The sequence below is a fragment of the Phragmites australis genome, chromosome 2, assembly GCF_958298935.1.
Source record: "Phragmites australis chromosome 2, lpPhrAust1.1, whole genome shotgun sequence".
NCBI classification, from domain to species: domain Eukaryota; kingdom Viridiplantae; phylum Streptophyta; class Magnoliopsida; order Poales; family Poaceae; genus Phragmites; species Phragmites australis.
This window is the reverse complement of record NC_084922.1, coordinates 10,480,177-10,504,772: the sequence shown is the minus strand read 5'-3', so window position 1 is coordinate 10,504,772 and position 24,596 is coordinate 10,480,177. Positions and strand designations below refer to the sequence as shown.

Genomic DNA, 24,596 nt, shown 5'->3' with positions numbered 1-24,596 from the left:
GGAGGACAAGCAATATGAAGTCATTACGAGCTACACAATCCAAGACAAGCCAACAAAAACCGAGCAAGGAAGTCACCGACTAGGTTTAGATCCATCTAGGCTAGCCACCAATCCCCTTGTAATAGGCTCAAATCAACAACAGACAAACATGACGTATGGTTATTATCCTCAGCGAGGCTCGAACCTATATAAAAACCCCTATGTGTTCTCTTGTTATTCTTCTACTTCAAGCATCCTCTATTTATTCAACAAGTTCGATGATCAGCGATTCACCAATCGTCGACACATCTCCTTATGCCCATTGGCCTATGCCAGGAAGCTATTGGATAAAGTTGGACTGGGAAGCTGCAATCCAACCCTTGCGCCGATGGAGCCCCGACTGAAGCCTAACAAGAACAGCAGGAACTTGCATGTTAATGTTTCCATCTTCCGAAGTATCATAGGCGGTCTTCGCTACCTGGTTTACACTCGCCCGGACATAGCATTCGCCATCGGGTACCTCAGTCGGTTCATGGAGGAGCCGACAATCGAATACCTCAACACCGTCAAGCATCTATTCCGATACATTGCAGGCACACGCAATTATGGCTGCTGCTATCTCAAGTGCGACCGGGAAGTTAGATTGATTGGGTACAACAACTCTGACATGGCAGGGGACGTGGACGATCGAAAGAGCACCACTGGGACATTGTTCTTACTTGGAGACAGCCCGATCTTATGGCAATCGCAGAAGCAGAGAATAGTGGCCCTCTCATCGTGTGAAGCCAAATATGTGGCCGCTGCAACTATAGCCTGTCAGGGAGTATGGCTGGGGCACTTGATCGGTGATCTGCTGGACATGAAGCCGGTCATCACCATCATTCATGTGGACAACAAGTCTGCAATTCAAATGTGCAAGAATCTCGTCTTTCACAACCGAAGTAAGGAGATCGAGACTCGCTACCATTTCATTTGGGAATTTGTAGAAGAAGGGAAGGTTCTTGTAGAGAGTATCGGCACCAACAATCAACTTGCAGATATCCTGACAAAGTCACCGGGACGTGTGCGGTTTCAGGAGCTACGAGGACGTATCCGAATTGTCGACACGAGCAGCAGGTAGATTGGGGGGGGGGGGGGGGGGATATGTTGATATAATCAATCTTCTGCTGTTATTTAGTTTTAGTTTTAGTTTAGATTGCTTTAGCACCTGAGAGTCGGTCGGTTTGTTCAGAGTCTGGTAGCTCAAGAGTTTTCAGTTTCAGTTAGCATGTTGAGCATAAGACGATCTGAGCGGCTATGCGCGTCGGACGTGGGCACGATCCTCGGTTCATGGGATGGCACGAGATCACCCGGACGTGGCTTAGCACGTTTGCTTTCTTCGCCAATAAAAGGAACAGAAAGATATCGAAAAGCTGCGATTCAGGCAGCACCAAAATTCCAGCGCAAAGTTCAGTGTTTCTTCAGTTTTGTCAGATACTGTAGCATACCCGCCAACTCGCTGTTTTTTTTCGTCAGTAGGTCGCTGGCGCGCCAGTGAGCTGCGAGCTGCTGATTCCCAACATCAGGAAAGATCTGTGTAGCAGCAGCGATGGGTCCGTCCAATAGCGGATCCTGCTTATCACTATAGCATCGTCTGCTCCACACCTCCTGCTCTTGGCACCTGAGCTGATGCAAACCCACGACCACGAGCTTAGTGGTGGGCTGGTGGCTAATCAACCAATAATTAATGTTAGTTTCCAAAACCTCTCTCCACTCTGATAAACAATATAATTAGTATATGACAAGTAGCTCCGGCTTGAGCAGACTTGGTAACAATTTTATATGCGGAGATGGATGCAATCATGCAGGTTTTTCAAATCGAGGCTGACAGCTTAGTAGGTTGTAGTAAGCATCAGGATCCGATCTGAATCTCCTACCTATGTATGTAGGGTAGTTACGAACACGGACGGAGCTAGAAACAAAGTAAAGGGGAACCAAATACAAATAATTAAATATAAAAACGCCAAGTTAAGATATTTTGATGTTTTATATGAAAAATATTTGAACTTTGAAAGGTATATATAGAAATTTATCTATCTTTAGGGGCCATGGCCCCACTAGCTCCCGTGGCTCCGTCCCTGGTTAGGAGATACTATACTTCTCCAACAATTTAGCAATGGTATATAGTATATACTATATATTGCACCACGCCGGCGCCCACGTGTTGGTATGACGCTTCGGTCGGTTGGCTCTTGCGCCGTCCTCGTCGATGCATGGATGGTGCCAGCTCGGTTCGGCAGCAACGGCTGCTGCTGCTGCTGCTGGAGCTCCTCGCCTTGAACCGCCAATCGTAGTCGCTCCCGCCGCGCGTAACCCGCCAACTTGTGCAGCACATCATTGGGCAAATTGCATATTTGCCACTAGTTGGACCCCAACTGCAGATTTGTGTCATGCTAAGGCGTCATCGCAGGAAACAGCGCAGGAGCGGCACGGGCGTGGGACATGGCGCAAGCAAGCTGTAGGGTAAAACTTGTTTAGAACGATTCAGACAGTGTAGTCGATTGAACTTGTTACTTTTTTATTGAATATATATATATATATATATATATATATATATATATATATATATATATATATATATGCCTGTTAGGGAGGTATCTCCTCCCAACGGGTGGCAACACAACCACCGTGGGCGGTTACCGTCGAAAAGCGATTAACCGCAATACTACTTGATAGTTTTCATCATCTGTATATGGTTAAATGAATAAGTGCTTCTAAAATCATGTGAAAAAAATATGAGAAGAAGTACGGTTGAAATATGTTATTGAAAAATTCCTTAAAATCTAGTGGAAAAAACTTAGAAGAAAATGATATAGTATATATGTCTGTATTGATATTGCCTTATTAAAAACTTTATATAAAAAAATTTGTGAGTAAAACTTATAAAGAGAAAAATATTGCAATATGATCGGATGATCATAAATAGGTTATAATCTAGGAGTTGGCTCCCCTGAACTTTTGGAATTCTTAAAATCTTTGCATACCAATTTCACGAATATATTTCTAGAATATTAAAGTTGGTAATGACTTAGTGAATAAATCTGCTAAATTTTCACATGACTTCTATTATGTGTTGGTTTCCATAGTGCCAACCGAGGCAAATAAAAAGAACGAGTTGTTGTCATGCGGTTGTAGCGAAAATAGCCCTAGTAGACTATGATTGTGTTTTTTATGATAAATGACAACATAGTTATTGAGACTAACATGTTTATCAAGTATATATTTTAGTAAGTCTTATGGATACAATACATAAAGAAGCTACAACAGTTGGGATAAACATTGATTGAATTGGAGAAGTCTCAGAAGAATTACTCTCAGCAGATGGTCTAGTGCTCTGTGTGTTGAACTCACCGGAGCATTCCTGACGAAAAAAGGAGAGAATGTTGAAGACCTCTCCAGAAGGTCTGGTGATTAGCAAGTGTGCTCATCGGAGCAATTCTTCCAAAGAAGGATGCAATGCTGAAGAATGGAGAATAGTTGAGCGGATAGTCCAATGCTTGGCTTGTGCACACCGGAGGAATAGCACCGGAGTATTTTCTAGTGTAGAGAAAAAGATAACGACCTGGCCGGATAGTCTGGTGTTTGGAATGTTCACACAGGATTGTAGCACTTGAGCATTTCTTACAGAGACGACGGCAAGTATTGAAGAATGAAGATCAACGTACCGGAATGTCCGGTGCTCTAAAGATCAACACATCGGAGCATTTCTTACGGAGAAGAAGTGGAGCGATGTGGCTCAAGTGAACTCACCGGAAGGTTCGGTGATGGAGTTAAAGATCTCACCGAAGTATCAGTTGTTCAGGATGACTTTAAGTGGGAGTCCAACGGCTAGTTTCTGATGATGTACACACTAGATTGTTCGGTGTTTGTACTACTGTTATCACCGGACAATCCGATGTTAATAGCTTTTCTGAGCCGTTGGGTTAATGACTAGTTGGCGAGTTTGAGGCTATAAATATCTCTCCACTCGGTCATTTGAAGGTGCTGAAGTCCAAAGAAACACAAAGACACTTCAGAAGATATCCAAGCCACCAAAGTGCTTAATGTGATCATTCAAGGCAATTAAGCACATGTTTAGTGAGTGATTAGTGCTTATAGGCCTAGAGAGAATATTGCTAGGTGATTGCGGCCTAGAGAGTGGATCAAGGAGTGATCCTAGCTTGTACCAGGTGGTACGCCGATGCCTTGGAATCTTGGTGACTTAAGCCGGAGTTGTTCAAACTTGTTGGCCCTCTAACTTGATGTGGAGCGGTGGCAAGATTCTTTGGTGGCTCAAGCTCTAAAGTAAAGACAGGGACAAGTGACCGAGAGAGAGAGGCTAGTGGTGGAACCTTGCCTTTGTGGTTTGATGGCTCATCCAGGTCAGGGTCTTGTCTTTGTGACTTGGTGACTCAAGAGCTATGAATGGAAGAGTCGTGACGACCGGGAGCATATCATTGGTGGAGCTCCAACATGGACTAGAGGTGACATTCATGTCATCGATACCACAAGATAAAAATCTTTTGTGCCGAGTTTACTCTCTCTACCTTGTTTACGTTTCGATATTTACAATCTTGCAATTTACCTTCCTAGATAGGTTGCAATCTCTTTTAAACGGTAGAGTAGATACACTAGATAACCTAGAGCACGTTTAGATAGAAATTAATATAGATTTGTCTTGTGAAGCTTTTGGAGTCAATTAGGTTAGTTTTTAAGTGTCATAATTTACCTTTCATCTTAAAACGTCATCGATCCCTTGAGTGGTGAACAGGAACCAATAGAGAGATTGTTAGACTAAGGAGTAGTACTAAGAATATGTTTTTTTCTTTTAGCAAAAAAAGAGAAACAATATAGGGTTAGAGTTTCATGAAGATTCTTTTAGGGGTGTGTGGAAATGTATCTTGTGAACTCATCCATATAATGAAAATTATTTTTTGTAAGTTGATGATTTGGTAATTTTGTTCTTTCTCTATGTTTTTCGTTTTTGTCATTCATTCGTTGTTGATTTTTTTTTGGATCATTCGGTCAACACAATTTGCTTGGTTTGATCTATCTAAAATTATCCTAGAGCATATAAGTAAGGTTCTGAAAAATAATAGTTGGTAATTTTTCGTAATTTTTACATAATCACGAAATAAGTGTTTAATCTATTTTTATCACCATATATCACAATCTTCTCATGAAGGTCATAACTCTTGATTCGGAGATCTGATTGACTTGATTTTTATTGGAATAGTTTTGTGAGGTTGTCTAGTTTCAATGATAAAAATTTGAGGGCAAGCAGACTGACTAATTTTTTTTAACATCATTTTTAGTTATGTGATAAAAGTATATCACAAATTGATTACTATAATAAATTGATTTTTTTATTATAGTGAATTAAATTTGAAATCTGACTTTTACAATCATTCACCCCTCTAATTGCATTTTTGCGCGTAATCAATTCTACAATTACAATTTGCCATTCAAAAAAGTCAATGATCGCAAATTTGCCACTGAGACAAGGCTCACTCCCTTCCATTTGCCACTACTGCATCCACCTAATCAGAACCATTTCATTTTGAGAAAAAAATAATTTAAAAAATTAAAAGAAAAACCCTCAATGATATGTAAAGATTAAAATGCCCTTACCTTGCCTTATCCTCAGCAGCACGGCCATAGGAGCATAGGCCACTCAACCATGGCAACCACCTCATCAACAGGGTAGAGGAGCACGAGCCGAGCGGTGGAGAAGCAAAGGTTGGACCATATGTAGGAGGAACACGACGAGTAAGCCGGGCTCGGGTGGGAAGAGTAGGGGTTGGCGTCGGATGAGAAAATACGGCGGCGGCATCAAGGGCGTGTTTGGTTTGGTGCCCAACTCAGCCAAATCATAATTTAGTCAGAAGTAAGTCAGGGCGGTATTAAATTTTGACTGCTAAAATGATATTTGGTTTGAGATCAAACCAAAATTTGGCTGGCCAAATTTTTTCGGGCGCCCGTTTTGCTAGCCCAGTTGTGCCCAGAAACACAATATAACAATTTTGACCGGCTAAATTTTTCGAGGCATAACCAAATTTTAGCTTCGAACCAAACAGAGACCAAATTATCAAGGCACAGTCAAATTTTGACTTGGCTCACTTTAGTCGGGAACCAAACACGCTCTAAATTACGTCAAATCCTTTATATGGAAATCCGGGGCCAGAGAGTCATCCTTTGATTAGTATTGATGAGAAGTTTTTTACTTCACGAGAAATTGAACAAAAAGCTACACCCTAAATTTGGAGCAACAGCGATGGGCGATCCGGTGCGTGCTCACGCCGCCCGCGCTCCTCCCTGACTCCATCGACAACGTGCACGTGTGTGAGGGTGGCGGTTGTGGCCGACGACCATATGCTGTGGCAGGAGGACAACAGGGGGAATTTGAAAATATTTCGTCAGGTCCGGCGGTCCAATGGCAGGTTTGATGGTTTACCAGCCGTTGTGACGACAAATGCGCAGTTCGTCCTTTTTTAATGGCAAACCTATCACAACGGTTCAAACCAGTGGAAAATACAAACCCGTAAGGAAGCAAGCGGACACCACCTCTGCGAAACCGAACAAAGGCAGACCTACATATTCTCAGAGAACCAGATGGCCAGTGATCTGCTTTCACGATCTTACTGGCTGTGAGCTTGTGACAAGTGAAGGGGTTCACGATCTTACTGGCTGTGAGCCTGTGACAAGTGAAAGGGGTCACGTTCAACTAAAACTTGTACAACCTGACTCTGACGATGGTAATTCGATCAAAAATGTACGAGACCATTATACCATGCACAACATAAGCGGCATTTGTGAAAATGGTGCAACCAAAGTTCGCTAGATACATGCGAGACCAAAACAAACGAACAGAAATAAATCAAGCAGCCAACGCAAATTAGTGATAAGCGTGCAAGCTAAAAATCGAAGAGGCACGGCACATCTTAACTAGAACGAATGTATCAGGTGATAAAGTATATTACATGATTTAAGTGGCAAAATATGGCAGAAACCCGAACCATGCCCACATGATGTCTTTCGTCCAGCCAAGTTGGGTTACAACATGGCAAGAAATAAACCACCGTTTCTGCTAGGAGTACCAGAAAACCAGGAAAGACGCTGCCATACTGTTTCCCGTCCTAGCCTACTTTTACTGCTAGGCTAGCACCGGAAAATTGTTGGCAAGGAATTAAGTATGCTACGGTTCATTCCTGTAGGAAGGGTAAGAACAGCAGCAGGTGGTCTTCTATATCATACACGATGGTCAGCCTTGCTTAATGCACTCAAATGTCAAGGTGATCTATGTTGATCACACTTGAGGCATTCTGTATTAGTTGCTTCCTATACTCGACCTGGAAAGGTACAACACAGAGATTAAATAATGTTAACAAAATGAAGTGTGTAAAGTCATTATTTTAGGAGTGCTCAAAGGAACCTTATGTTGCTTACCCGGGTACCCATAAGAGATGAGAACACAACATTAGCCTCAGCAGCATCTTCAACCCTAAGCTGCTTCAACAGCCGCCTCTCGGGATCCATTGTTGTTTCCCATAACTGTGCAGGCATCATCTCACCCAAACCTATTGAACCACCAGAGAAGATGATACATGGCAAATACGGACTTACCAAAATAGGAGGAAACATATATCTCCTTGAAGATGTAACAAAGCTTGAAAGGAATGCACATGGTCATCGCAAGGCAACATAGTGAATGATATCTAGACAGATGGCCCTTTTATTTGCTAAATAAACCAAAATGCAAACTGGCAAGCTATTCACCAATCATTAATGTTGTCGAGATAATATAGGAGACAATAAAATGTAGACAGTGATATTTGCTTCAAAATTCATAGTGCTCATCAGTCAAATGTACCTTTAAACCTCTGGATATGATACGCCGCATTTGCTGGGAAGGTGTTAACTATCTCTTTGAGATCAGTATCGTCATAGCAATAGTGTGCTTGTTTCCCACGCTCAACCTTACACCGCAAGATAAATACACAACTCAACATTTAAGATCAATTCTCCATTCAAGAATACTAGTGTAAGGTCACAATCAAACCTTGTAAAGAGGAGGTACACCAACGTAGATGCAACCTTCATCAAATAGTGCTCTCTGCAAACATTGTATAACGAAAACAGTCCCGTTATTGTTCACACTATAGTCATTGGCCAACATATTATGGTAATGAAGAGTTGCCCGCTCAAAGCACAATATCACATGGTAGCTCAACAATGACATGCAAAAACAACAACAAAGCCTTTGTCCCAATCAAGTTGGGGTAGGCTAGAGATGAAAGCCAAATTAGTAGTAAATACAATTCAACAGTAACATGCCTGTAAACAGAACTGCTCACAGACAGATTATTAAAAATAGAAAAACAGCCATCCAGTGCAACTAAACTTTTGCAAACCACAACCCAACCCAACTCCAGAACAGTTTCTCTTTTGGGTTTCTCTACGCTGAGAAACAAACTGTAGTGTTTCCATGGGCTGAACAATTGGGTTTCACTTATACCTGATCTCATTCTCACCCCTAAAAAGACATTTTTAGGCCTTTGTGGATTTTCTGCGGTTGAAAGAGGATCCTAATAGGTTTCTAGGATGAGCAAACAAACCTAGACTTTCCCATAGATTTAACCTGTTCCCAAACCCAAATTCTCAGCCTGATTTCAGTCCAAACCCCGTCCTAACCAAGTACAAACCAGTTTTTGTTTCCCATTTCATCCAAACACTGGCCAAACCAAACCCTATCTCTTATCCCTAATCACCCCAACCCAACAGGCCTTGAAAAAAAGTGAGAATGGGAACACAAGTGTAACTGTGCAATCGGATGTACATCCATATGAACGCAGAACCCTAACAGATGAGCTATATCTTAAGTTTGCAGATGCTTCAAAGTACCTGATATCTAAAGAAGAAAGTAAGGAGGAGAGTTCGGATATGTGCACCATCTACATCAGCATCAGTAAGTATAACTATCTTATGATACCGAAGAGCTTCCTTCTTAAAATCCTCACCCTGAAAGAATATATTAGACAAGAACCAAAAAGAATAATTTGCGTAAAAAAAAGAGCCAAAAAGAATCAGAGAATAAATGAATAAACAGGACAAAGAGCATGCAACCTTCACTCCTAGTCCAAGTCCAAGAATAAGATTTTGGATCTCTTCATTTTTGTACATTGCTGCTTCATCCTTCCGTTCAATATTGAGAATTTTACCTCTTAGAGGCAAAATAGCCTGCATTCAGTTGTAAGGCATGATTAGAGTTTAGATCCAAGTGAATGCCAGGTATATGGTATGTAAGTTGCAGCAACATTTGATATAGAAAAACAATAGATTATGAACTATGGACTAACGGCCTCCGCACCACAAACAAGTGCATACTGCTCTAACCATTTTGTTGCCAATTCCTGCGAGATTACTACTTGGTGTCATTTATTTTGATCATAGGCAGCATCTCAATGCATCTAGCAACTGCTAGGTTGTGTAGTAAAAAATTAATAATAGCAGCTCCACATAACAAATTGCTGTTACAGCTATAAAATAGTGCAAAATTTAGCTCGCAGTCCTGGTATCTATGTAGACTTGAACCCCACCCATCATAATTACTTCTAAACAAAAAGGGAAGAACTGAGTAACTATATTTATCATTGGTGCTGCCACCATACAAACTCTACTAAAAAAGGGCTTTTGGGGTCCCCTATGCTAAGCAAGCCCAGTATGGGTAATCACCTATGCAGACAAGTATGGGAAATCGCCTATGCTCCAAAATATCTATCTATATTTTGCAAGCAGGCAGAAGGAAGCCACCACACAAATGGCGGAACAAGAATGAATAGTGCAATTAGAGAAGTTGAATGTATGTTGGGGGTAAACACATCAGGCCTTGTTTGCATAGAGGATGAAAGGAAATTTCTGTGTTACACTATGATCCCACTTGTAAGTGATCACTTCGATCCTTAGCAAGCTTTGACAAATGCTGCACTACCAGAACTGGTGCAGCAAAAAATTGTCTTTCAAGTTGATGTGTATGTCACAGTTCAATTGATGTGCAACAAGTTGTTTACAACCCTAAAGCCAGCCTAAAATAGCTTCCTTACTATCAATGTTGTTCTATTAGGCAAGTGCCGTTGTTCTATTAGGCAAGTGCCTTTATACTGGATATATCATCTATCCTTGCATGGCATCTTGCGTAATAGTTAGAACTTAGAAGACATGCTCTAATCTCAATACAGTTCAAAAGCATAACTTGAAGTGTGGAAAATTATTCTTATGAAAACAATGCACATATTGAAGAAAACTCTGGAGGTTGACATAAAGACCACCATGGTTATTAAGGTGTAAAGGCGAGGCATGGCGACTCACTACCGCCTTAGTGCCTAAGGCGTGAGGCGAGGCGACGCCATATCATCATCCTATCCTAGTAAAGTAGTAAGCAATAGCTACAAATTCAAGGGGCGCGATGGAGGTTGGATCTGGCGGCGTCACAACGTGGCGCAGGACCTGGAGGCTTGCTCTCTCCCTCTCCTCTCTCTTGCTTATTGCGCCAATTTTGGATTCCCTCCTCTCCCTCATGCTTCTTCCCGCCAGAGGCTACGGGCTACCCATATGGCGCCTGCCTCACCCCGCCCTAAGCCATGGAAACGCTTTACGGCCGCCTTGCGAATAAAGCGAACACCATACCACTTCAAAGTGTGGCGTCCAGCATGGCGTCGCCCTCTGGCCGCCTTACCTCTTAAGCAACACCTTAATAACCATGAAGACCACCATTATGTCCAAAATATGCATCAGTAGTGTTAGCAGCTAGTAAGCACGAGTGGGTGAAATAGAACTTCTCCCATCAAAGGAGGCCACAGGCCTGTTTGGTTTACAGTCTTGAGCCGGCCAGCCAATTTTTTGGCGTTGACCCACGTCTGCGCGTGCATTTGGTTGCTGGCATGCCCACACCAGTGTTTGGCATGCTAGTTCATTTTCTCGCCAATGCTGGGCGAACTGCGGGTGGCAAAAAGTTGTGCCAAATATTTGGTGAGCCCACACTTTGGCAGGGCGAGCTACGGCGGAAACCAAACAGGCCCCACATGACAAAATATCCAAATAGTAACAACTTATAATCATCCGTAACTCTGAACTTCGTCAGAAATCAATAATGCTGGTGGTGGTACAACTGTTGAACATACTAAAAATAGATTAATAAGTTTTACCTGAAATTTCCTATCCCGACCTTGCTTTGCACTACCCCCTGCAGAATCACCTTCAACTATGAAGATTTCTGCATTTTCATAAGTGATCAGCAAATGTCAAAGCCTAAAAGTGTGTGCAAGAGGCCTAAGCCAGTTTGGACGTTGGACCAACTCACCGGATTCTTCAGGATTAGTTGATGCACAGTCAGCTAGCTTCCCAGGGAGTGAAGATGATTTCAAGACACTCTTTGTCCTCACTAATTCTCTAGCCCTCTTCGCTGCCAATGCAGCCTGCAACAGGACAGTAATCAATGAGCACCTGGGGAATCCTTCTTGCTACAACGATGCATAGGATAAGAAGTATCTTTTCTGTCCCAAGCTAGGCCATTCAAATTATTACAAGGACCATGTACCTTGAGAGCATTGAGGGACTTAGACAAAATTGAGTCCATCACATCTGGATGAAGCTCCAAATACTCTGTTAAGTTTTCTTGAACAGATTGTTCAACCATTCTTCGTACTTCTGGATTTCCCAACCTTGTCTGCGAAATAAAAAAGAAACAAAATTTGACCAACCATTAGGGTGAAATCAAGAAAAGTGATTGCATGGCATTAATCTTCAGATAAAATTTGCCAAATTATGTCAGGAAATACAAGCTGTTACCTTTGTCTGCCCTTCAAACTCTGGATCAGGGACCTTTACTGAAATAACACATGTCATTCCTTCTCTAACATGCTCCCCACTCAAGCTGATGTCTTTATCCTATAAAAACCAATGTCTGTTAATAAACCCCTGAACTGAATCACTGATCCAGTTTATTAAGCTTTTTATTTGGTAGGATGAATAGCATTGAGAAGTGCACTTTAAAGACTTAAACAAATCCTTTTCAATGTATAGCTGTCACTATAGTCTGCCGTCACAATTTTTTTAAAAAAAAACTCCAATAAAAAGTTTCAGAATCAGCAGGTTGCAGTTAAGCACGTGAATAAACAATAGGGTGCATCCACTACAGAACAACAAAAGAAAAGGTCAGTAGTCCGTAAATTATCACCTTAATGATCTTTGACTTCTTTGCAAGGTTATTAATTGTTCTTGTCAATGAAGCCTTCAGACCATCAATATGAGTTCCGCCATCAATAGTACGGATACTGTTGGCGTATCCTAGCACTGTGTCAGAGTAGGAATCAGAGCACCTGTAAATGGTGACAATTTATTGCTTGAGTAGAAGGCACAAAATCCTTCCCTAAGAACAAAATTACTAAGATTTCGAACAAAATGAGTAGTAAATTGCAAAACCAGTCCATGAACATGCGAGATGGATGCAAGTTGGTCCATGAACCATAGACCTCTGTCCACAAACTTAAGATCAGTTTGGACATTTGGTCAAACGAAAAAACAAAATTGGCCCAATCCTCGAAATTTTGGCAAAAAGATTCAGGCCATATAAGGGCATACATTTGAGCAACAAAACACAGCATCAAAAATTGTAGATAACCTAAAACAAGAATCAGATAAACTCTCTCATTGCTCAACTGACCAAACAACATGAAGGGACACGATGCAGTACATACATCAATGTACTTATTGCAAAATTTCAAGAAATACATTTTACCATTGAAGAGAGACATCCACCATGATCCCATCAATCTCCTTTCTGAACGCTATAGGGTCATGAAGAGGTTTCTAGGAAAGAAAGCACATTCAAGGAATAGGGTTACTTTTGTTGCTGGATAACAATATAATGGTTTTCTTGTTATATGTAGAAGTAGACTCTGTTCTGATGGCTAAAAACAAGCATGCATGTTTCTTTTTAAACAGTGAAATTTAGGGGCACTGAGGAAGTCCCAACAAGCTATGTACTAATTACCAACACGCATGTTATTGCCCTTACTTTGGGGTGAGTTGATGTAGTTTCTTAAGAGGAACGATAGAGAAAGCCACACGATATGCATCTATAACAAAAAAACAACAATACCCTTAAGCATTTAGGGTATGATTGGTTTCTTTGCCCACCCTTGCCCACTAGCATTGCTTGGCAAGGTTAGGCAAAGCAAACCTTACTAGAAGAGGAGAGCCAATTTGGCTTTCTCTCAAAAGCAAGGAAATCCTTGCCCACCTTGCCCAAATTCAAACCAAGCAAAGGAACCAAACATGCTTGCTTGTCCTCAGCATACCCTTAACATTTTCATAAGCATAAGCGTATTGACATTCAGTTCAGTCTATGAGGTATGAGCATCTGATCTAACTCAAGTATTCAGCTGTTGACACATACTTCAAACAAACCATCAAAACCTAGCCTATTTTTCAACATTTAATTTTGGAATCAGCAATATGACATCATAGGCTGGCCAACATAGAAATTTCTAAGAAGTCAACATTAAGTAGAGCACCCCATATATTGCCAATTTCAGTTACTTGTAAAAAAAGAAACAAAGGAGTAAAGGTAGATCTTAATATTTTCATGAGTCTGGCAAAAAAGACAATTTAAAACTGTAGGAACAACTTATGCCTAGTGGATACTCAGAATAGAATACAAACACCATTTCTATGCTTTAAGAATCTTAACAAAAGTGGAACTCCATGAAAAATATAGCTTCAGATGTTACATAGCACACCTTGTCAGTATTCAACCATTTAACATACTCAACAAGGCCACCAGCATAACAGTATTCATTGTGTTGAACCTCTGTGTGCCCTTCTTCCTTGGTCAATGTTATTGTCAGCTGGTACAACAGAACAATTGAATTAACCAGATGTCTACTTTTAACAGAACAAATATTACAACCAAGCTGCCCATGCAATCAACACTAAAAAGAAGACAGTATGATAAAATAAAACACTGATGTAGAACCCAAGTGCATGAATTTTAAATAAACAACTAATGGTTGAACGCAAAATCAAAAAACGATGCAGGTAAAAGATGGCCTAGCAAAGAAAAATACAACTACCTTAAATCCAGTGTAAGACATGCAAAGAAAAAGACAGATGCAATATGCACCACAAAGTACAAAAGACAAGGGACTTGAGCGTTTCAGGATCAAAATTTTAACTCAAGATTATCTATGAAAGAAAATATTTCACATATTTTTTATAGCTTGACTGTCTTTGGGTAATGTTGGTTGTTACCATTTACATCTATGACACATCTCTACAAATACTCGAAATGAACAGCAGCCACCGTCACAAAGCATACCCTCATTTCTCTACCTAAAGATTTTGGGGAGCCGAATGTTTTCACTACAAAGGCAAAGTACATATAATATGATCAAATTTTTTATTTTTATATGTTTTAAATAAAAATTGGAAATATATGCATCCGTTTTGAAAAATTGCAAATCTAGACTCCAGTCGCCCTTCCAACAGGCGACAGGTCATGTCATCGTCCTTCCAACGGTTGACAAGTCCACGGTGGCACCCACGTCGACCTGCCCGGGCGACAGGTTGCGCTATAAAGCCACGTGGCCAATCTCCCCACTAGGTATTGTGCTCATTTGTTCGTTTCACCAATGCGCGCACGCGCGCGCGTGCACACACACACACAAAGAGAGAGAGAGAGAGAGAGAGAGGAGAGCGGCAAAGTCTTGCTAGAATTTTTCAGTATTAGAGATAAATATTCTAAGCATAGTATTTTTTTTACAAACCAATTAGGTTAGCCAACAGATTTAGTTGTGGACATAGGTTAGGCATCAGATATAGGATTTAGTGATATTAGACCTAGGTTTTTTAGGAATAGTTGTAATTCTTTATACCTAGGTTTTTTAGGTATAGGTGTATTGTTATTAGATATAGGTTTTTTGAGGAATGTATTGGTACCGCTAGACCTAGGTTTTTTCTAGAATAGTTATAACTCTTTATACCTAGGTTTTGTTAGGTATAGTTTTAACTCTTTATACCTAGGTTTTATAGGAATGTGTCTACTGTTATTGGATATAGGTTTTTTTAGCAACGTAGAGGTATTGATAGACCTAGATTTTTAGGGATAGTTGTGACTCTTTATACACCGGTTTTTTAGGGATTGTTGTAACTCTTTATACCTAGGTTTTTAGGGATAGTTATAACTCTTTATACCTAGGTTTTTTTAGGGATAGTTGCACTGTTATTAGATATAGGTCTTTTGAGCAATAATCATGGGCAGGTATGGCTGTCGACCACCTTGAGCTGCTTGACCCACGCATGGATGAAAGGCACCGCTCATACCTGATCGCAATTAAGGCGACTAGGCTCCCGATACTCCGACCGCGGGTTCCGGACGAGCGATGGATCCCCAAGTTTGCAATTCATTCCCTTCACGTGCTTCTGCTGTTCGTAAGGTACTACGACTTACATTCTATTTTGTTTGCAGGTTGTGTGGGGCTGGACTTCTACTCAACAGGCTTCTCATGTGCACAGGTATATTTTACGATTCATTGTTTTCAATCTTTAGTCACGCACCTTATCTTGTGTAGTTACTTATCTTGCACGATGACGCGGAAGGCTACATCATCTACTACCCTGTGGGCACCACGTATTCAGCCATGGATAGTGAGCTAGGCCGACGCGATGGACGATGTGGTTGACAAGGACTGGCCGCACTCTAAGGCATTCACTAAGTACCTGGCCTGGTTTCTACCTCGGACGCGGACCAGGGTGACATTGAAACTGTCCGAGGTGCTGACTCACGGGACGCACGTGCGGGACACTTATCTGGTGCACGGGGACTAGGTTCGATCGTTGGCGGTACGTTTCTTCGACAAAAGCATTAGTTGTACCCTAAATTTAACATACAAAGAACTTGTGTCAACCTACGTAACACTTTTCCCTAGAGGGACCTCGTGTACCATATCTCAGTGGAGGCTAGTACTAACGTCGAGCAACTAGACAATGGGATACATGCCCCTACCTTTGAGACACGTGGGGCGTTCCACAGGATCTACGAGAAACCGCAAAAAGATCATGAGGACATTCGCTTGTAGGTCCACTCAGGACGCTTATCGATCCCCTTCCGCTCGATTGACTCAGATGCCTCCTGTCCACCCCCTCGCCCCTCCACGACGACAACAACCGATGCTTCAAGTGCACGGTGGCACGCCACGTCAACATATCACCCGTCCAACGAGCAACAGGTCCTTGTCGCCCTTCCAACAGGCGACATGAGTCTAGAATTGCAATTTTTTGAAACGGACAAATATATTTGCAATTTTTATTTTAAAAAAATATAATATGATCATCTCTATTGCGGATAGAAATTAAAATTTTAAACTACACATCCATGAAGATTATCGAATAGGAGCTTATTTTTCTTTTTTAATCTTGGTGAAAGGAAAACGGATGAAATTTATTCATGTGCATGACAATGATGAATCTAAATGTGAAATACTATTGTCATGGTCTGAGTTTGGCCCGAGTCAAGCAAAGGTAAAAAGAACTCTTCAAAAACTTAAATAATCTGAAAGATCAATAGTGAATCAGCTAGCCAATAAACAAATAAAGAAAATAATGTTAATGTGCTCAAATCCCTGAGAATCAGGCTAACAGGGAATAAAACTAGGTGAAGGATTATCATACCTCAGGATTTAGAAAGGCAAGTTCCCGGATGCGACTAGAGATTGTATTGAAGTCAAAGTTAATTGTGGTGGTAAATACTGCATTGAAAAAAATGATTATTCACTGGAGCAACATCACTAGCGGTGCTTAGAACAAAGAAAAAATTTGTAAGAATACAAGCTTACTATCTTTATCAGGCCAAAATCTTATGCGTGTTCCTTGATGAGAATTTGATTCACCAACCAGTGTGATACTAGATAGCGTTGTCATTGGTTTCCCACGAGAATAGCTTTGTCGGTATTCCTTTCCATCACGCCAAACGGTAACTTCTAGTACCTGAGATAGTAATATCATGATAATCAATTATATCAACTACGCAAAATATGCAGGGTAATAAATCTAAGACATGTTAACAATGCAATTGACACGTATTTTCATATAAATCAAGAAGCAATGTTAGTGTGTACAGTGTACTGCAACTTCCCTTACAGACAAGCTTATCCAAAATCACGAGAAGTCAAATTTCAACAGAGATACTCAATAGTAACACTACAATGCAATACATTTTATTCCAACAATCATAGAAAATCCCAGTATGAAGTAGAGGCAGGACCCCCTGAAATTTTGCACGATACACTTTACTTGGATTGTAATTGTATATAAGTCCCACATGTTCTTTTTCCTGGTAACTTAAGAGACGAGGGGCCAATGAAAAAAATGTTCTAGCAGGGATGTCTTTAAGATTGATGGTAGTGTTCTGATAGCAAACTATATACATTTATGAGGTTATGTGGTTTAGCATAGACTAAAACCTTAATTGAGTAAAGCTGTTTGCACAACTATACATCTGCAAACTTATACACTAGTATGGTGGGTTATGCTACAGTAGTGTGCCTTTTGATCTCTACTTCCCTCTGCATGTCTCCCCCAAAGGGAGAGGATGTGACCAGACCCGCGGACATGTGTGCACAGTTTTTTAAATGTTAAATAATGCTGAGTTCCTTCCTAATGCCTTAAATCTACATTCAAATGGTTTGTGACCTTTAACGTTTCTACATAACCTGATATTTTCATTCTTTGTTAACCCAGAAAATATATAAGTTATGTCAAAGAAACAAGTTAATATGGCAATTATTTCTCTGTTCAATACCACCCTTGTCCAAAGCTTCTGATGTGAGTGGACCGGATATGAACATAAGAATGCAATCAACACTCTACTACAGACAACCATAATTGGTCAGCAAAGAAATGGACTGCGGTATTCTGATAATTATCATACCTCAACAAACGAAATATATCACACGAACTGCATTGTTTTCATGTTAACATATTTTTTCATCTATTATTGAAGCCACAAAGGAAAAAAGCAAAGAGCTGGTAGTCTTCACCACATTTTAGTCAGCCAGTAGCTACCTAAGTCAGATCACAACACTCGCAAAATGTAGGGAAACAATTGTTTTATTGCTCTATTGTATATTTCGTAATTGTTTTATTGTCTGGACTTAAAAGGTCCCTGCAGCTTAATTCAGGGAATGGCAGCATTCGGAGAAAAACTTTTTCTAGGAAATGCATCTACCAGATTACAATTTTGTAAACCATGATAATAAGCCTGAATTTACCAACTTTACAGCAAAGGTAAGTTCAATACACATTTCTGTCACCCAGCGGATCACTTATTTACACACTAAATTATTTTAGTAATTTAGTTTTCCAAAGAACAAAGTAAATAAGAGATCAAAATATGAACCTCTGATAAAGCATTAACGACTGACAAGCCAACACCATGCAGCCCTCCCGAAACACTGTAGCTACTCTTTGCACCTCCAAATTTGCCACCAGCGTGCATTAACTGCATGATTAAAAAATACAAGAGCCACAACAGAATTTATTGAACATTAGGAGTTTCAATTGTTGTCCTCCAATAAAGGCATCAGGTTTTACAAATGAACAGAAGTGCTAGACAAATTTAAGATAGGGAAGTTAACAAACATACGTAAGAATAGGCAAATAAACACAGGTACTTGACAAACAAAAGAGCGAATGAAGATTAAGTTTGTATTGCTGAAAAAAAAATCATAGACACCGGTGTTAGCTCACTGGCAGACCTTTCTGGTTATGCAGTGGTAATCTTAGTGACTTAGGCAACAAAGCACTTTTGTCTGGATTACTCAAATCAATCATGACAAATAGACATATGCGACAAAATAGGAAGCTACAGAAAGTAGTAATGAAAATAAATAAAAATGGCATTACTTGAGGAAATTGCAGTTGTTCTCCTTTTTAAGAAGGCAGAACTGTTGGAAAATGTTTCTCTTTGTTCACTGTCCTATGCTAGCTGTATTTGAATGTTTCACATAGCAAGATAAAGTAAGATAAGAATAAGCTAGCTTTGCAATTCACTAGAATGTGTTTCAAAACAGTGTGTCAGACTTGCACAGTTTCGTTGTATGTGCATGCAAATCCAATAGCAAAACAATGTTTCACTAGCATGGCTACAACCTACAAGGTAACAAAATGCACATAGCTATAAAATCGTGTTGAGGCTGTTCTATTAAAGCTGGGCATGCACATCTGATAATTGAAAACAGTTAACAGAAACAAGTCTCAGGATTAAAGTTTTCTTGCCCAGAAAAGGAAACATAATTAAGTGTGCAGGAAATTCAGGGCGGTTCAAAAATCTAATAAACAACATTTTGTAGTCTATAAGATCTAAAGGGGGTTAAAAAAAAGTTAACCATACCGTTAACACAGTCTCCACGCAAGATTTTTTTGTCTGGGGGTGTATATCTGTAGGAATCTGCAGTGTGTGTAGATTAATTGTTAAAAAAAGTTAATAATATACAAGAAGGCAACAAATAAACTTAACAAACTCAGAAAATGGTAGACATTTGTTATCTCAACAAAGCTATTTAAGTTAGAGCGTAGAAGTCCTATGGTCCCATGTACTATTCAGGCAACTGAACATCTTAGTTGGAAAAGCTTTTATTAATAACTAATATCATACAAGCTGCATTCAGTGCAATAAAAAATGTGAGTGCACCCAACTAGACGATTGGGCTAGGGAATGTGTGCCAGACTGCCAGAGAAGTGACCCACTTGAGTAAACAGGTAATAACATCAGCTACTATAAGCATAGAACAAAACAGCAGCTACAACCTTCTCCAAGTGTGGACTAATATCCAGTTGCCATGCAGCAGCTCAGATCCAACTCCTGGCATGGAAATACCCAATCAAACCCTTCAATGTTAGGGTAAACATCCACCGGGAGGATAGTCGGGTAGCGGCGGCTGCTAGGGGAGGGATTAGAACATATATTGGGGGAGACTTAGAATATTGGGGGAGGCTAGATTAATTCTTCTTGATTGATCTGATCTAGGCGCAATGTCACATATATATATAGCCGGCTAGGGAGTATCCCAGCCAGCCTACAAGTCCCAATTCAAACCCACTTCTATCTCTAAACTCTATCTCTAATTCTTAACCTAACTTAAACTAACTAATCCTATCTTATCTCCTAAACCGAATTGATTTAAACCAAACTGGACTCTTATCTCTAAATCAGACTGATTTTATCTCCTAAACCAACTAGACTCTTATTGCTGCGCATGAACCATCCTATTTTTGTCTTGTGACACAGTTATGGCTTAATGCACAGCTTTGGGTCTAGAACAAATCCCACTCTATAACCAGTGGGTTTTAACAAGTGTTCATATAAATGAGACAAATATGGCAAGAAAGACGCAAATGGCAATGCATTGCTTGGCACATCGGATATTATCATATAACAGCATGAATAGATATTCCATGTAAATGGAGTATAAAGTCTTCACTGAAGTTTCTTAGGCTTTAATGCGACTCCTCAACAAATACAATGATCCACCAGAATATCAACGAGCACAACATTATAAACATGAGATTCACCACAATCACATGGCTCTTGCATATTTTAAAAGCATCAAGCATTGAAATTTTTCCTTCAAAGAAAAACAATGGTATTTCATATTTTAGAAGCTACATACCCCACGGCCATTGTCTGTTACAGTAACTGAGTTGTCATCATGAAGGACTACATCAATCTTCGTGGCATACCCCGCTTGAGCTTCATCCACAGCATTATCCAAAATTTCATAAACCTATGGTTTACCAACCAAAAAAATGATCAAATACTACACAAAATAGAACACCTTAAAACATGGGAAAATAGAAGCACAATCTCTCGCATTCCACATACCAGGTGATGCAATCCACGTGGTCCTGTGCTCCCAATGTACATACCAGGTCTTGTGCGAACTCCATCTAATGCTTCTAAGACCTATAAAATTAGCAATTGAGCATACAACAAAAAACAAGCTTTACACTACACCAGCAAATCCTGATCCTGAAAAAAAAGTTGATGGAAGAGATATATATCACAAATCCTAAGAAGGAATGTCTCATTCTTTCTTGTCTTCATGAAAGATCAAAGTTTTACACTACACTAGTAACTAACTCAAGTAGCAACACTGGAGTCACTTAGAAAATAGATAGCAAATACTTATAGATTCTGGAGTCACTTAGAAAATGAACTGTCATGCATACAGTGTTTCCTGAAGTCTTAAAGAAAAAGCAGGATACATAGCCTACTTGTATGTAGCAAACTGAGAAAGATATTAAACCCTTCAGCTCTGCTTCATGAACCACCATGGAAGTATGAAATCAACCACAAAAGCAGAACTATTTATATGAAAGAAGACAGGCATGCAAAAAGTTGTGTTTTCATGGCACGTAGGCCGTCATGTCAAACAATCCATACAGCACTGGATACCAAAAAAAAAAACCTTAATTACATCACTGCCTTAACTAAGAAATACATATGAGAGCATGGTTACCTCAGATTAATTTCTGTAACATTTGCGCATAAACCTACATAATCTGAAGAAAATAATGCTCAAAAAGTATGTATAGGACTGCAAGGCTGATTGCAACTAATTAAATGCTGCTCCCTCCCTACCTCCCCCTCATATATACCTACCGAATGTGCCATGTGCTTGTGCTCCCATTCACCTTGGTGTGTTCATGCAGGCTCTCCCATGGTGTCATTTCTCACCAGATGACACAATGTGTGATACTATCTTAAAAAATTTACATGAAAACTTTCATTTTTCCCTCATGCAAATTAAAATCTTAAAGGAAGCCAAGACAGGCTTGTGCACCTCTAGATCATCCAAAATACAGCGCTACACTACTTAGTACTTACAGACGTTCCATTTGCTAAAATCCGGACTGCGATTCATAGCAGACCCAAACTCTAAAACAGGCTCTTTGGCCAACAAAAAAACCTCATAACATGCGAGGAGGGGAGCAGGAGAAATCGCAACGAGAACCACCTGCACGTTCGCGGCGGTGTACTCTCCAGCCACCCGCTTATCCTGCATCGCCTCGGATGCCGCCGTGGAGGCCATGAACGCCCGCACCACGACCCCATTCCGCCGCGGGGCCGCCGTCGAAGCCACAACCCTAGAGGTGGGGAAAAAACACCACCAACTCATCACCCAGCGAGGGAGGCCTAGCGAAAAGGCTCGGTAGGAAGGGTGCGGAGGAGGTACCTGGGCCCGAAGAGGAACCGAGGGGAGGCGGCGGCGGGGCAGGGGGAGCGGAGAGGGAGCATGAGTGAGGGTCCTGGGGCGGCCGCGGTAGAGAGGAGGCGGCGGAGGAGGGCGCGGAGGTGGGGCGGGGGAGGTGGCGGCCGGAGGAGGAGCGCCATCCGCGGCGGCGAGCCTCGCGCTCGTGTGTCGCGTCCGCCTCTTCCCTTGCGCTTGTGGTGGGAGGGACTGGGGTTTAGAGTGGCGGGGGAGTGGATGAGGAGCGGCGCGAGGCGAAGGCGAAGGCGAAGGCGAAGCAGAGGCCCAGGGTTTAGGGGCGGGTCGGATTCCGAGGAGGGCTTTGTTTCCGAAAACGCGGAGAGGGGAAATAGGCAAACGGGGAAGGGGGCAGGTTTTGGGTTTTGGGCCATATTGGGGAAACGGGAAGGCGGGCCGACTTTTGGGCCATATTATCGAAGACGGGGGTTGGTAGAATTCAAAAAAAGAAGAAAGGAAACCTATGTATACACATGAAGTGTATCCAGGCCCCAGGGCCGTCCATAAGCATGTTCGAGCTGAGCGACCGCTCGGGACCCCCAATTTGATGAGAGGACTCCTTCGTTGTCAAGATTAAAGGATAGAGAGATTAATTATGTTCTACTAACTGATCAAAAAGATAGTTGTAGTTCATATATGTTTTATGTGTGTGTACTAGCATGTTCATATCAACTTCACTTTGTAAGCGCTCTAAATTTTACACTATTTTTTTTTGCGCTAGCTGTAGCACCCTGCGGCCCAAATAACGCTTAAAGTTCCAACCCACCTGCTAGGGTGGGTACTCATGCTTAACACCTTTCTTGTACTTTGGCCCTCACTCCGCACCAAAAGGGTTATCTGAAATTTTTGTGTCTAGGACCAACAAGCTTATAATCTAGTGTAACTCATGTTAGATTGGTAGGTAGTAAACAGGTGGGGTTTTACACTAACTCAAGCAAAGCTGGGTAGGGAAGTTGCAGAGCGCGCCAAAACGGCATGCTTAGACCAACTCCAACGAAAACGGTAAATGAGCCTCTATCCCTGTTGGACTCAACCTTTACCGCTTCGGTCTTCCGTATTGCTCTCCAACAACGTCGGTAATTCTACTTTTTGCATACTACACTGATACGGGAAGGAAACGGGGCAAGGAAAATTTGCGGCCAAATATAGGAGTCGGCAACATTGTAGCTAGAGTATAGGTGGGTTCGAGGAAGGGAGGAGAGTAATAAAAAGTAAAAAATAGGGTAACTGTTGAAGATGAAAAAAATAGAGAATAATATAATAATGTTAAAGAATATTATAATATTATTATAAAGAATAAATTTTTAGAGTTTCTGTTGGAAATGATTTTATCCCAATTGCCAGATCCCACGCGCCCTCGACCAAATCCATCTACCCTCACAACAACGCAGTCGGACAGACGAATGGCGCCGCCGCGATGGGCTTCACCTGCGCCGAACCCAACGAGTGCACCCCGCGCTATGCGCCACGCCAGGACAGATGAGTCGGGGACAACGCGTGCATGTACCATCAGCATTCACTGTCTCGTGTGGACGGGAATCTAATAATGAACCTCCTGGCGTCCGTCGCGGCGGCGAGTCTAGCGGCAGCATGTCGCGGCGGCAGCCTGTCCTTCCTTAGAACTTATCCAGAGCCATCGATAACTATAGCTCGTGCTTTTGGTTTTCCTAAATATCCTTTTCCATATGTACAGGGGCTTCGTCCGTCGGTTCCTGAGACTGTCATTGTATTGTTTTGCACGCTTCCTATATCTATATATATTATTATTAATTATTAAAACTATATATAAAGGTTAGATACACTTTTATCCCTCACTCGGCCTTACTTATATCTCTTGCGAATCCAGAGGAGTCTATCCAATGTATCATCAAGAAACAACAGAGTGCACTAAAATGATTTGCAAAGTTCTTATTTAAATATTGAGAATATCATTAGTATATATGGAGTAGCAAGTGTGTATCTAGCTATAATTTGAGTTTGATCTTGGTCAAGTAAAGCTATTCGCTTATTACTAAGAATTACTCTGAGTAGTTACCAACACCTAGCCAGTCTTTAGTGATTAAAGATATTTTGATGAGCTTTTAGAGTTCTTATGGGAGCTTCGAGATAGCGATATACTTGATTTGATGCCCGTCAATTCGGAAATGGAGAAATGATAATTATAAGATAGCACTTGACTCTTGGTGGCTAAAGGGGACGATATTTTTAGTGGATGCTCAATAAAGACTAGCGGAGTACCAACTCCTCCATACTTCAGAAAAAAATTGATGTCTTCTA

General features: G+C 41.1%; 2 protein-coding genes across 2 annotated transcripts; one reads left to right on the top strand and one right to left on the bottom strand.

The window, feature by feature from the left end:
- Positions 1–367: 367 nt before the first annotated feature.
- On the top strand, positions 368–1,099 carry LOC133902568 (secreted RxLR effector protein 161-like). Its single transcript, XM_062344161.1, has one exon. It carries the CDS (start codon positions 368–370, stop codon positions 1,097–1,099), a length of 732 nt encoding a protein of 243 aa, XP_062200145.1.
- A 5,813-nt stretch (positions 1,100–6,912) lies between these two features.
- On the bottom strand, positions 6,913–22,577 carry LOC133899185 (DNA gyrase subunit B, chloroplastic/mitochondrial). Its single transcript, XM_062340156.1, has 21 exons — positions 22,287–22,577; positions 22,068–22,197; positions 20,933–21,013; positions 20,721–20,834; positions 19,442–19,498; positions 18,449–18,550; positions 16,887–17,037; positions 16,723–16,799; positions 13,794–13,901; positions 12,791–12,861; positions 12,230–12,371; positions 11,842–11,940; positions 11,591–11,719; positions 11,354–11,468; positions 11,199–11,266; positions 9,121–9,234; positions 8,899–9,015; positions 8,057–8,110; positions 7,868–7,973; positions 7,444–7,574; positions 6,913–7,346 (listed from the first exon to the last, which is right to left on the bottom strand). Exons 1-21 carry the CDS (start codon positions 22,442–22,444, stop codon positions 7,278–7,280), a joined length of 2,193 nt encoding a protein of 730 aa, XP_062196140.1. The 5' UTR covers positions 22,445–22,577; the 3' UTR covers positions 6,913–7,277.
- Positions 22,578–24,596: the final 2,019 nt, after the last annotated feature.